Source organism: Chinchilla lanigera, unplaced genomic scaffold (genome assembly GCF_000276665.1).
Source record: "Chinchilla lanigera isolate Chin_1 unplaced genomic scaffold, ChiLan1.0 scaffold00211, whole genome shotgun sequence".
Classification (NCBI taxonomy): domain Eukaryota; kingdom Metazoa; phylum Chordata; class Mammalia; order Rodentia; family Chinchillidae; genus Chinchilla; species Chinchilla lanigera.
Window position 1 is genome coordinate 119,194 of NW_004955612.1, and position 14,727 is coordinate 133,920.

Consider the following 14,727-nt stretch of genomic DNA (forward strand, 5'->3'; position numbering starts at 1 on the left):
TGTCATTGATTCATATATCAGCCTTGGCATTTTCTAGCAGTGAGTCTTGGGCAGGTCACTTAAACTCTCTTACCAAGTTTATTATTAGTTAGATGGGGATACTATCTTGCAGACATCGTGCAGATGAAATACAATCAATTATTTAATGTATGGTACATAGTAGACACTCAAAACTTGTACTGTTTGCTCACGAGTTGAATAGGATCTACTCCACTTTAAAATGACCTTTAAGATCTATCGTCACCCTATAATGAGGCAGGAGCTCAGAGAACTGTCAACCTGCTTTTGGGATTTGAGTGCTCCGCCCTCCCCACTGGTCTTTGTGTTTAATCACCTTAGCAATTTGCTAGTTACCACTTAAAGCAACATGGTTCCTTCATGTTCTTTGAAGCCTGAGTAACTGAAGATTGCTGAAAAACTCCCACTAAATGTGACTGGAGCCAAAATGTCAGAGTGGGTAAGAAGGAAATAAGCCCCACGTGCCTCTATTGTTCTGCTTGTCACATAAAATAATCTGTGCATCCTATGGTAATAAGCAGACCCTCCATTTTTAGATTACCCACCATTTATTGGAAAATACTATCCATCAATATTGTCAATATTTTCTAGAACTTGTAAGTTTTTGTTTACTTTTTTCTTTACGGAGTCCCATGGTGTAAAAGATATAAATCTGATCAGATCATAAGCCTGTGGTTAAATCCCCTTGAGAAGTTATCTGGGACACCAGTAATCTTTTGTTGATGTCTGTGTTAGAGGCCCATAGTATTTTTTCTGTTTATCTATTGGATAGTTTTTGATTCCACTGTTAATAATTTGGTATAAAATGGTTTCTCATACTTGATTTGTGATATATTCTGGGAATACGGCTTTTTCTTCAATAAAACTTTGTTTTTCCCTCCCAAGTTTTATGTATTTTAAACATGTAAATGGGATTGTATTTTAGAGCCAGCAGAGCTATTTTTTAACTTTAGGTTAACATTGTTTTGGAATGAGGCATTTTTAATTTGCCTTTAATTTGCCCCTTTAAAAGTTTATATTTTTATAGGCTAGCAATGGACATATGACCCAAGCTATGTAGGAAGTTGAAATTAATTTTAATAATATGTTTTACTTAACCCAGTGTGTCCAAATTGTCATTTCCATATATTCTCAATATTAAAAAATCATTAGTAGGATATTTTATGTCCGTATGTATTTTACACTTATATAGACATCTCAATCTCATGTGATTTTTCATTGGAAATACTTAATCCATATTTAGATTTCATAAACATTGTTTTCGAAAAAATAAATTCTTAGATTTCATAAACATTGTTTCAAAAAAATAAATTCAGTTAGTCAAGGTTATTCAAACATGTTTTCTAGTAACTGCTTTGTTTTTTGTTTTGTGATGCTGAGGATCAAACCTAAGGCTCTGTGCATGCTAATCATGTGCTGTTCCACTGAACTACACCCCACCCGTTTTCTAATAACTTAAGTATCAGTTTTTACATTTAAATTAGGTACTTTCCTGCTAATGGTTCCTTGTTTTCATTTGCTTTGCTGCAGTCTGTCCTGGAACTTGTCAAGGGTCCTAGCACTTTGACTCTTGGGGTACCTATGAATGACTGGGGAAGAGGAAATTCAGATCTCATGGTGGAATTGACTCCATGTTTATTCATAGGCTGAGAAATAGGATCCTGGACAATTTGCTAGTAATCATGAAGGATCCTGCCCTGCTTGCCTGTCTGTCCTTCCTTCCTTCCTTCTTTTCCTTCTTTACCTTCTTGACCTTCTTTCCTTCCTCTTTCTTTTTATGAAAGAAAACATGGGGTAAAGTGGTTCCTTCTTGGACATTTGGGTGGGTTCAGTTGCAATTGCATTTCTTTAATTGACTCCTCTTTTCTTCTTGTTGACTCTTGCTGTGGGAGAAAAAGCCTCAGTGTATTTGTCAGTATTCTTCAGAGACAGACAATAGAATACAGCAGGAGGAAGGAGGTAAAGAGTGGGGCATGGGACAACAGAAGGAATTTAGTATAGGGTATTGGCGCACACAGTTCTGAAAGCTAAGTCCCTTGATCAGCTGTCTGCATCCTGGAGATCCAGGACAAGTAGGGTTGTTGTTAGAAGGCCCAGAGTCAGGAACCAGTGGTGTAGATCCCAGGGTGAGTCTGAGGGCCTGAGAACCGGGAGTGGTGAGGACAGAGATCTTCATCTCAGCTCAGAGTCTGGTAGGGACAGAGCAAGTTCAGCCACCTTCGTGTTCTGTTCAAGCCCTCAGTAGACTGGGTATGCCCACCCATGTTGGGGAGGGTAATCTGATTTACTTAGCCCACAAATTTGAATGCTGATCTCTCCTGGAGATGCTCTTACAGACACACCTGGAAATAATGTCTAACCAGGGATCCTGTGACCTAGTCAAGTTGACATGTAAAATGAACCATCATAGTATGGTTGCCAGGCTTCTCAAGAGAAGCTCAGGAAACTAGACTTTTATATGGATTCTTTTGATTTTTAAAGATTAGCAGCTAATCACTAACACAGTTTTACTTCAGAATACATGAATGTCAAACAGGTCCTGTCTGCAGGCTAGGTCTGGCTTAGATCACTAATTTATAATACAGTACTGTAGCATTTTTGGACACAGAGCTTGACTGTGAGGTAAAAGTCCTCAGCAGTGATAGTTGCTTTATATCATTCCAGTCAACTTTCTTGCATTCTCTCTCTGTTTTTTTTTTTTGGTACCAGGAATCAAACTCAGGACCTTGCATTTGCCAGGCAGGCACTTATGGCACTGAGCTATATCCCTGGCCCCTTGCATTCTCCTTTTGGAACATGTGCAGTGTATCTGAGTTAGGCTACAGTTAGGTACTAGTTAGTGCTAAGGTACTGTAAGAATGAAGACTGCCACTGAGCATGGTATACACTATAGTTTTCTTATTAGGAGGAAGAGAAAGAATATTAATGGCATTTAAATTTTATGTAAAATACATAACTTACTACATATAATATTGTGGGTTTTTTCTGGTACTAGTAATTGAATTCAGGACCTCACGCTTAAAAGGCAGGTGCTGTGCCACTGAGCTATATCCCTGGCCCTAATACTGTGTATTAATAACTATTTTACTATATATTTACTTTTTTTACTATGTAAAAATAACTTGAACTAGTAGCCACAACTGTTCCGAAGTTTCCCGTACATTAACTGAGTGTTCACCTTTGTTTTATGAGGTAGTTTGAGTATTAGAGAAATTAAATAACCATTGACAATCACAGGAAGGAAATGGTAGAGCCAGGATTTGACTCTGGCAGTTTAGCTGTAGGGACCTGCTTTCTGTTCTTACTCCCTCTCTCTGTCCTCCCACATACCTTCCTGACTGCCTCCCCACGTCCTGACCTGAGCGGCCACCCTGGGTCCAGTGCACAGAACTGGGCTCCACTCTTGCCTCCAGTGGGAACTACATAGCTGATGAAGCTGTGGCTTTCACTTGTGCAAAAATAGAGATGTTAGTAGTCAGAGTTATAGCGAAAGGAGCTGATTTTCATTCATTTTTGAAATGTGTTGTTTAGAAAAATTAAAATTAGACTAATCGCACAGATAGTACAGTGAACACATACAGTATACACTCTCTTCTTGCTTTCACCAATTAAGACATTTTGCCATGTTGATTTCTCTCTGTCTCTCTGAACCACTAGAGAATTAGTTCAGAGACTTCTCACCCTAGTGTGTTATTCAATAGGTAGGCATCTCCTGAGAACAAGGGCATCTTCTGTAGAACCCTCAGTAAAATAGATTCTCTGATCCACAGTTCTATGTACATTTCCTCATTGTTCCAGTTTTTGCCTTTTGTGGTTGTTTTGTTTCATTGTTGTATCTAGGATCCAATCAAAGATTACATTGAGTTGTCACACTTTTTAACTCTTCTGTAATCTATAGCCATTTCCTAGACATTTTTTTTTTATCTTCCATAACCAAATTTTTAAAAGAGTTTAGATTAGTTGTTCTACAGATATCCTTAAGTTCTCTTGACATCCTTGTCTAGATTCAGAGTTTTAAAAATATGTGGGAATATCACTTGGTGAAGTTGTATTCTCAGTGCATCACTTTTGGAAGCACACAGTGTCATTATTTTGTATTACTCGTTATGGCATGTGTCTCAGTCACTTTCTCTTTGCTGGTTCAAAGTACCCAGTACCCACAACTTAAGGAAGGAGAGGTTTAGTTTGGCTTATATTTCAGTCCATAGTTGGTTGGCTCCAAGTAGGATGGGCATGGTAGGGAGTGAGGGGAGGAGGGCTGCTTACAGCATGGCTTACAGGAAGCAGAGAGGGAAGGGAGGAGCAAGGGAGGGAGATATATACTTTAAGGTCATGTCCCCAGTGTTCCCTTCTGACCAGGTCCTGCCTCCTAATATCAAGTCAGCTATTCTGCCCTTATAACCCAGTCACCTTTTAAAAGCCCTACCTGTGAGTTCATGAGGGTCTTGGCAGACATCTGGGTATAAACCATGACACGAAGATTGATCATTTGGTTAAGATGGTGTTCACTAGATTGGGTCTTTGTAAACATACATTTCCCCCTTGTTATAAGCATTCTCTAGAGTGATATTTTAAGATGTATCTTATTTCCAATAGTCTCTCCCCTGTTAGTTTCCCTTGAATCTTGTCTGAATCACTCTTATATTTTTGTGAAGTGTTGGGTTTCCATTTTTCTCCTTCCTTTTATGTTTATTAGGTAGATTTTCTGTAACCAGAGCTTTCCTTTTTCTGGTAGGCAGAATAATAGTCCACTGAAGAAATCTACCTAATTTTCAGAACCTGTGAATATGATACCTTAGAAGGCAAAGGGGAATTGAGATTTTAGATGTAATTAAAGTATATAGTCAGTTGACTTTAGGCTAAGAAGATTATCGAAGAGGGCCCAGTGTAATCATGAGAGTATTGAAGTGGAAGAGGGAGATAGAGGGATGCTACATGAGGAATAGGCCCATAACGGTTGCCTTTGTAGCTGGAGAAGAGGACTATAAACCAAGGGATGTGGAGCCTAAAAATGACATAAAATAGTAAAGATCTCTGGAGGATTTTCTTGTCTTAGGGAGTGAATCCATGCACAAGGGACGTATAAGTTTCTTTGGCATGTAATACCAGCAAATATACTGTAGCTTGGACTGAAAGTGAGATGGGAGATTAGGGCGTGCCAAAGCTGGCTGGGGAAGTAGGCATGACCTGTTAGTTACAAAGATCCCAGAACACGCGCACAGAACAGTTTCCAGAGTCCTACACGTGGACTTCTCACAAGAACTCTTCCAGGTTTTCAATAGGCCTTGTGTCAGCCTGAGGTGTGGGATCACAGCACTGCCTGTCAGGACCCATACTTGAAATTTCTTCATGGTAGCTGGCCTTGTTTTCTCCAAGGTGTCCTTTTATTGCATTTTCTCTTTTTACTTAGCCCAAGCTTGCTGTGCAGAGCCAGTTTCTCCCTCCCTCATTCTTCACTTTTCCTTTCTCGAACAAATTTGGCCAGTGCTTTTTGCTTGTTTTGTTCAGTCCTTTGTTCTAGACACAGAGAACTTGCAATCTAACTCCAGAGGAAGAGGCAAGCAACCCAGAACCTGGTAACATTTAACTGGCAACCCACTGAAGGAACTACCTGATAACAAAAGGAACAGCCCAAGGATGAAACTTAAAAGGTTGCTGGCTCACAAAATTCTGCAAGCAAAACAAATGATAGAACTACTTAGCTGTAAAAATGTGCTAACTTTTTTAAAAAAAGAAGGCTGCTTCAAGAGTGGAGCCTTAAGCCCAGAGGGCAGACCTGTGAATTAGGAGCACTGTTCTGAGGTCTCCAAACCTAATGGAGTTTGCTTGGTTAGATTTTGAAATTATCAAGATGTATGGCTCCTATTTTTCCTTCAGTTCTTTTCCACTTTTAAACCAGGATATCTGTAGCTAGTGTTCTGTGCTGCTATTGTATTTTGGGAACAAATAACTTGTTTCTTAAGAGCAGATTTTTCCCAGGGTAAATCATACCTATGCTTCATTTCGATGATGTGACTTGGGAGTGGTTTTGTTATAGTCATTTGTTTTGGAACTGGGGGTTGAACTCGGCACCTTCTCTCTGAACTACATCTTTACCCTGTTTTTTAGTTTTTATTTTGAGATAGGATCTTGCTAAGTTTCCCAGGCTGAGTTGGGATTTGCTATCCTCCTGCATCAGCCTCCCTGAGTGCTGGGATCACAGATGTTTTCCTGTATACCCAGTGAGATATGGGGATTTTGAGCTAGTACATTTAGGTGATATTCTAGACTTAGACTTTGGGTTGAATGTATCTTGCATGTGAGAGGAGTGTGAATCTTTGGGATCTTGAATGTGGATCATGGTAAGCCCCCCCAATATGTTTATATCCTAATCTTTGAAGCTTGTGAATATATCACCTTACATGGTAAGAAGGATTAAAGTTGCTACCCATATGTTTTTGAGATAAGGAGATTATCCTGGATTACCTAGGAATGTCCAACATCATCACCAGAGCCCTTCCAAATGGAATAAGGAGGTAGAAGAGGCAAGAGTGACCCAATGTGAGAAAAACTAGACCTGTCATTACTTCCTTTGAAGGTAAAGGAAGGGAACCATGAGTTACAAACTGTGGCCACTAGAAGCTAGAAAAAGGGCACAAACCCTATCCAGAGCCCACTGATTTTAGCCTGTGAGAGACTGGTGCTAGCCTTCTGACCTCCAGAACCATAATATGATAAATGTCTGTTTAAATGTGGAATTTCTGTAAATAGTAGCAGAAGAAAACAAGTATACCTTCTTACCTTGTCAGTGTGTTCTCATAGATTCTTTTATAAGTAAGTGCATTATAGGTCTGTCACTATTCTCCCCTGAGAAGCTGATGCAGGATTAAAGGTCTAAGTTCAGCCTGGACAGCCTAGTGAGACACTGTCTCAAAAATAAATTATATTCAGATTGTCTCAGATTTGTCCATTTGTGACATGCTCCCAGTTCTTGAGCACTTCCCTGTATTTTGTCATAGCAAGATGTTCCAGGCCTATCTAGTGCTTTCCCTCTCCAACTCAGAATCAGAACACATATTCCTAAGCGGTGCTCTGCACTGACATTCTATTCTGCACCATATAGTCTGCACTATTTCTCTTATAACCATATTGCAGCGGCAACACATGAGTGATGGATCATTGGGAAAAGACTGTAACTGGTCTTTAGAAGCTTGCCACAGGAATAATTATACAGTGTATGGAATGCCCAGCTTGTTTGTGCCAGGCTTTGTGCATCTACTTTGCACGGAGTGCCTGCCAGGCCTGGGCAAGGAGCAGCAGTGATTTATGAATATTTTCACATAAATTGATAGAAAGAAATGGCTATCTTTAGATGGTTTTGACAGTGGAGGCTAAATACTGTCCTAGAGTGTATCTGTAAGGTCTGTACTATAGTAATTCAGCAAATTTTTTATATAGAATCCTTGTAAAAAATTGTTCTGTAGGTCTCACTTGTAATTCAGGCTGGCCTTGAACTTACAGTGATCCTCCTATCTCAGCCTCCTGAGTGCTGGGATTACAGGCATATGCAACCATGTCCAGCATTCTGTAGGATTTTTAGCCAGTTTTCTCAGTGTGGAGTGGCACATAGAAAGAAATTGAATTTAATAGTCCAGAATAAATGGTCATCTTTGGGGCTCAGTCAAGATCTGATGTGATTAAACTTCCCTGTAAGACAGGCTCATAGGCACATGTTCCTACAGGGGCCTGACAGGAAGTGTGCATGGCAGAAGCAAGCCTGGCACTGGCTGAACTGGACAGTGTGGCCCTGTCCTTCAGGGAACAGTTGCTGGTCTCCAGATGACTCTTACACTGGAGAGAAAAGAGCCCAAGGTTGCCACATTTTTTCAAGAAAAGCCCCCAAATCCAGACTTTTCTGTTAATTCTCCCAATTTCCAAAGGTTAGCAATGAATTCACTTTTGTTTTTGGAGCACTGTAAGGAATGAACAAACCACGTCTCCTGGCTGGATTTGGTCCCGGGGCTACCAGTTTCTAACCTGTGGCCTGCAACATGCCTGTAATGAGTGTGGTCAGACACAGGGCTGTCTAGAACAGGGATCTTAGCCTTTTGGGTACAGTGGATCGCCTTGGCAGTCTGGGGAAGCCTGGGGCCAGTTCTGAGTAGAATGTTTTTAAGGGGATTAAAAAAAAAAAATGACTACAAAGGAAATCAATTGCACTGAAATATTGTAATTAAAATATTTAAAAATTATGATATACCTGCTTTATCATTGCATTAAATAACACAATATAGTGAAAGTTTTTGTTAACTATCATAACTTACAAATACTATAAGAATGGTACTCTGAGGAAATTGTAACAATTGAGAAGTGATATTAAAATACCCGATCTATTGGTGGCATCACAGATACTGTTATTACTTACTCCTGCTCTGTTGCCTGCATTCCTCTTTGAAGGCATTGTGAAAATTTTAGTTAGAAGTTAGTGAAAGCAAGGATGTAAATTTTTTTCTGCTATCCGAGTTTAGCAAACCGCAGAGTCTCAGATATTTGGACCCTTGGTCCCAAATATCATCAGTTATTTACAATAGGTGTTTTCATTTTTGTTTTGCAGTACCTGGAATTGAATCCAGGACTGTGTACATGGCGGGCAAGTGCTATAATGCTGAGCTACAGAGCCCTTTGTAGGATAGTTTTAAAGCTGACAACATAATGTGACTGAGTATAATGAAGAAAGCAACCATTTTAGAGTTTATTTTGTTTTTATTGTTAACTTGCAGGTTAATAAACTTGATTCTGTGTTTCTCTTTAGAACGTTATCATTTGTCTTATAAGATTGTGCGAACGGACAGTCGCCTGGTACGCAGCATTCTGACAGCCCATGGATTTCATGAGGTAAGCTTGTTTTTACTACCTCACCTGACCTACTCAAAAGCTGAAAATCCTAGCCACTTAGCTAGCTGCCAGCTCTAGAAAGTACATGGGACCAGTGTTTACTGAAGATGTAGAACTTGGATCGAATTTGTTAGTGGTTTTACCAGTTTCTCCCTGCAATACAAGGAGAGCATTTCCACAGGACTCTATTTCTCTCTTGCTATGTTCTTAGGCTTGTGCCAGATGCTGAGTTCTCATATGACATTGTCTGGTACCCAATTAAGGTTCTTAGATTGTAGCCACTAGAATTGGACTTTGAATAACTTAAGCCAAAAGAGATTTGGAGAAGTGTACAAAGGATGGCAGAATTAGAGGAAAATCTGAGAAGTCAGGAGGAGAAAGAGCAGGGTAGCCTTGGGCACATGGGGTCAGTAATCTTCAGGATTGTCTTCTCCACGCACTGCCGTGGGCATTACTAGACTCCCTTCATTGTCCTGTGCCTTTCTCCAGACATAGAATGACTGGATTAGCTTTGGTTCACGATTCTCTCCTTGTGGGGGAGAGTGCATGGATGACTGATGTATTCTTTAACACCTAGGAGTAAGGGCGGGCATGGTGGCCCATGCCTGTAATCCCAGCACTTGGGAGGCTGAGCAGGAGGATTGCTGCGAGTTTGAGGCCAGCCTGGGCTACAGAGTGAGTTTAAGGCCATCCTGAACTACGTAGCGAGACCCTGTCTCAATAAATACATGCTTACATACCAAACAAGGAATAAGTCTTTCCCCTAATGAAAATCAAGAATATTGAGATGTTGTCATAAAAGGACAGGCAAAAATGCAGAACAGACCTCTGCTACAGATACTTTGAGACCACTGATGAAAGACTGGTTGCTAGCTCCATATTCTTAGTTGAGATCTATAGGAGATAGTGGGTGACTTTCTGACACCTTTGTATATTTAGTTTTTGCTTTTTTATCTCCAGTGCTTGCTATGGTCTTATCACATTGTAGGCATAGAGTAAGTAATTGTTGAGTGAATGGACAAATGAATTCTAATGAACAAATACAACCTGAATTGGTTTGCTACTATGAGGTTTCAGTTCTGATTAATACTTTCTACCTAATATCTGCAGTTTTGGGGTTGGGGCCTAATCTTATACTTTGATAAGCAAGAATATTGAGAAACATCATCAACTTTTAAAAAGGGTGGTAAATTTATTTTATTTTTTGCAATTTGGAGTGGGGGAGGATATGCTTGAACCCAGGGCTTTCACACTAAGCTCCATCCCCAATCCTTTTTTAATTTTTTTATTTTGAGATATGGAAACAGTTCCCCAGGGTAGACTTAAACTTGGAATCTTCCTACCTTAGCTTCCCAGAATGCTTGGATAACATGTGTGCACCACTATTACTGGCTTATTTGTTTGAGACAATATCTTTCCAAGTTGCCCAGGCTGTGGGATTCTCCAGCTTCAGCCTCCTGAGTAGCTGTGACTACAGGTGTATGCCACTGTGCTTGGCACCTCTCTCATTCTTTAAATGTGTTCTGTTGTATGTTCTGTGACAGTTGCTTTTGTTTCACTAGGCTTACATAATCATTGGGCCATTCCTGTGAGTTGTCTGTGGATGAAAAATGACTGTGGCTCTTTCAGCCAGTGCTCTTCCAGGAGAGGGGCTGTCTCTGAGAGGTTTTTGCATTCTGTGTTTCTGTCTGCCCTCAGGTTCACCCAAGCAGCACTGACTATAACCTGATGTGGACCGGATCTCACTTGAAGCCCTTTTTACTTCGCACCCTCTCTGAAGCACAAAAAGTTAATCACTTTCCCAGGTAATGCTCTTGTAGCTGCTTTGCTACAGGTAAAGATAGCTAAGCCTAAACCAGGTAGCCAGCATATAATTAAGTTCTAAGAGGGTCATCGAGTATAGGGGCGTAGCCTGCAAACCAGACTGAAGTGCTCATATCCCTGGGTGCTTATAGATAGTCTTCTAGGCTGAAGAGGCATGGATGATTTTAAAGAGACAATTTCTAGTTCTCGTTCCTAAAACTGAGCTGCTTAAGAGCATCTGTTGTGGATGGGTTTTCCCCCTTCCCTTTCAGTTATTGTTTTTCCTCTTTATAAAAGAATGGTATGTTAATACAATGCATTGTCTTTAGTTGTAAGAATTTCCAGGGTTCCAGACAAAAGGACAAAAAAACCCTGCGCAAAACCCAGTATATACAGAGCAAGATAAAAGATAATAGGAAGTAGGGAGGTAAATCTTTTTTGAATGGGAAGAGGATCACGAGACAGAGAGGGAGAGGAGGAGAGATGAAAAAAAGAATTGGGATGCATTATATACACACACCAATGCCCCAGTGGAAATGTGACTATTATGTACTGCAGACGTGCTAATAAAAAATGAAAATTGGGAAAAAAGAGAAAGGAGGAAGAAAGGACGGCTTGAAATAACAAAATAAGAGAGAACACAAACATTCTGAAAGTTTTTAATGCCACAGCTCTCTAGATGTGACTTGAGAAACACAGCCTGACAAAAATAATTCTCTGTTAATTCCAAGTGAAGATGCAAATTGACGGACAAATTCAGTTTCTAAAATACTAAAATTTCTGAGAAGTTTCATTAATTTGTTTTTAGGGGGAAAGTTTTGTATATTAGAAAAACAAATTATCCAAGAAAGTAGAAATTAATGGTTACCTAGTCCATATTTACAGTCCTAAAGCCAGTGCACTGATTGCAAACCGGTCTTATGTCCCTCCTACACAGGGCCCAACACAGACCTTAATTTTAGACTAAATGATCTTCTTATAGTAACATCCCAGGTTAAGATCCGCATTGAGAACTTAACTACATCTTCCCTTATATTTGGAAAGTTCTCTGGTACTGTTTCTTATATAGGGTTTCTGTGTCATCTGTGTTGTCTTCTGATTTTTCACAAATTCCAGTTAATCTTAAATTAGTCTTCTTTGTGTCATCTAGCAGCTGTTGGACCCATTTCTCACGTTCTCTTGTGTTTTTAAGGTATCTTTGAATAATGGGTCTCTGACCGCAGCCCTGTCTTCTAGTTCTGATACACTGTCCTTACATTGGTTGCTTCTGGTACCCATATTTCCAATTGAAGTTTTAATCTCCTGGATTTCCACTTAGAATATTTTCATGGACTCTTTCTTAATTCTTTGTCAAACTTGTCATTCTTTTTTTTTTTTTTGGTACCAGGAATCAGGCTCAGGACTTCATGCTTGCCAGGCAGGCACTGTGCCACTGAGCTATATCCTACGTCCCAGTCATTCATGTTTTGTATTGTGATTCTGATGGGTTTTTCTTTCCTTTTAATTTTTTCTTTTTTATTCTTATTTTTCTCCTCTTTTTTCTTCTTTATTCTTTTCTATTACCTTTATCTAATTCTGTGAGCTAGCTATTTATTAATATTTTCTATAAACTTGCTGATCATTTTCTTTATTATGTTCATTATTTGTTTAATTATAGTATCTTGTTTGAACTCACTGAGAACCTTCCTGATCTATGTTTTTAATGACCTTGGTTATTCTTTCAGATAATTTGGGTGTGTGATTTTTGATTACTTCCCCATTGCTTAGCTTTAGGGGGAAGTTGGAAGTTTTTGGAAGGTATTTTGTTGCCTTGTCTCCTCATATTTCTTTTTCTTTTCTTTTTTTTTTTTTTTTGGCTTTGGTTTGTGTGTGCTTATAGTAGAAAGACTTTGTCACTAGTATGGAGATCTCTGTAGTGTCTGCTTTTCAATAGCTAACTGTAGGCCACTGGGCATAGCTAATTATATGCCTTTGCCTCTGTCCCAAGATCCAATCACTTCTATTAATTTGGGAGGGAAGGATGCAGGGTAATTGGCTCAACACCTAGTTCTCTGGGAAAGGACCACAGTATTGTTTGTTCCTTATGTAATACAAAGGTACTCTGGATATTGGCATACAGAGAAAACCTTATATTAGCAATATCTATGCCACCCTGGCAATAGCAAGTGAATCAGTGACATTAATGGTGTCGAAGACAAACTGGGTACTAACATACCATACTAACCAGTGCTGGGCCAGGTGTAATGGTGCATATGTATAGTCCCAGCACTCAGAAGCATGAAACAGGAGGATTGCCATGAGTTCAAGGCTAGCCTGAAGTACATAGTGAGACCTGTCTCAAAAAACAAAACAGAAAAAACACAGAACAAAAAAAGAACCAATACTTTACCACCCTTCACCACAGAAAACAGATCTATAATTACAGCATAAACACTAAGACAAACCTAATATTAACATACAGTAAACAGCTACTAAATGTGACAACTGTATCTCTACTAACAGTAGAAGCAAATTGAATAGTAATAACATAGAGGTAACTATCTAAAGATTAATAATACTTAATGTTTATACTAGTAAAAATACAGAGAGTGATGGACAGGAGAATAAAAGGAGAAAGATTTGAAAAATTAAGCAATGGAAGATGAAAGAAAAATGAAATAAAGAATCCTATTAAGGAATAGAAAAAAATAGAATTACATAAAGGTAACAGAAAAGAACAAAGATGAGAAAAGGAGAAAAAAAGAGTAAAGGAAAAATTAAAAGGAAGAGAAAAAGAAAAACCCATCAGAATTACAGCAGACTTCTAAACACAAACCCTTAAGTCAAGGAGAGCTTGAAGTATTTCAAGCCATAAAAGAAAACAACCTCCAACCCAGATTGATGTACCCTGAAAAATTATTTTTCCAGACTTTCTGGAGAAATAAGATACTTCAGTGAGAAAGAACACCTAAAGAAGTTCATGACCACCAAATCAGCACTCCAAAAAGTTCTGAAAGATATGCTAGTAAAAGACAACAAGGACAAAAATTCCATGAATCCCAAGAGGATGAATCCACCAGTCAAGGCAGGCAGTTAGACAGAAGGGAAAGAAAGGTAATCAATAACAGAAAAATAATATGACAAGGATAAGTCAGTAGATAACAGTTATAATCATCAATGTGAATGTCTCAATTCACCAATCAAAAGAAACAGAGTGGCAAGATGGATCAAGAAACAAAATCTAACAATATCCTGCATACAAGAAACAGATGGAAAGTCAAAGGATGGAAAACAATACTGCATGTGACAGGAACCTGGAAAAAAAGCAGGGGTAGCTATTCTATTTGCAGGCAAAGTGAATTTCAAGTCAAGACTGATCAGAAGAGACAAAGAAGGTCACTACATACTTGTTAAGGGAACAACTGCAAGAAAAGAGGTAGCAGTCATGAACATATATGCACCAAATACCAGTGTACCCAACTATATAAAACAAGCATCAATGAATATGAAAAATCAGATAAGCACTAATACAATTCTAAAGGGGCACATCAGTATCCCACTGTCACGGATAGATCAACTAGACAAAAAAACAACAAAGAAACAATCAAAGCTGAACCAAGCTTTTAAACAAAGGATTTAGTAGATATCTACAGTGTTCCACCCCATTACATTGGAATACATATTCTAAGCAACACGAGACTCTCCAAGACAGACTGCATATTAGCTCATAGAATATGCTTAAGTAAGTGCAAAGGAATTAAAATTATCCCACGCATATTATCAGATCCTAGTACAGTGAAATTGGAAGTCAGTGGCAAAAGAAACCACAAGAACTGCATAAACACATGGAAATTATATAACACCCTTCTGAACAACCAGTGGGTCACTGATAAAATTAAAGAAGAAATTAGACAGTTTCTACAACTAAACAATAATGCCAGTACATACCAAAACTAGACAGTTTCTACAATTAATAATGCCTGTAATATCAGTACATACCAAAATTATGGGATGCAGTGTAAGCAGTCCTGTGAAGGAAATTTATAGTGGTGA

General features: G+C 38.9%; 1 protein-coding gene across 8 annotated transcripts in view; it reads left to right on the forward strand.

Moving 5' to 3' along the window:
• Positions 1–14,727, forward strand: part of Ttll5 (tubulin tyrosine ligase-like family member 5) — a gene marked incomplete at its 3' end in the record, with an annotated part of 241,514 nt that overhangs the window by 9,452 nt on the left and 217,335 nt on the right. For 7 of the 8 annotated variants that reach the window (XM_013510126.1, XM_005414950.2, XM_005414953.2 and 4 more), the window contains 2 exon segments: positions 8,810–8,892; positions 10,591–10,697. In XM_013510126.1, coding sequence (XP_013365580.1) covers positions 8,810–8,892; positions 10,591–10,697 — 190 coding nt within the window. 8 annotated transcript variants of the gene reach the window in all.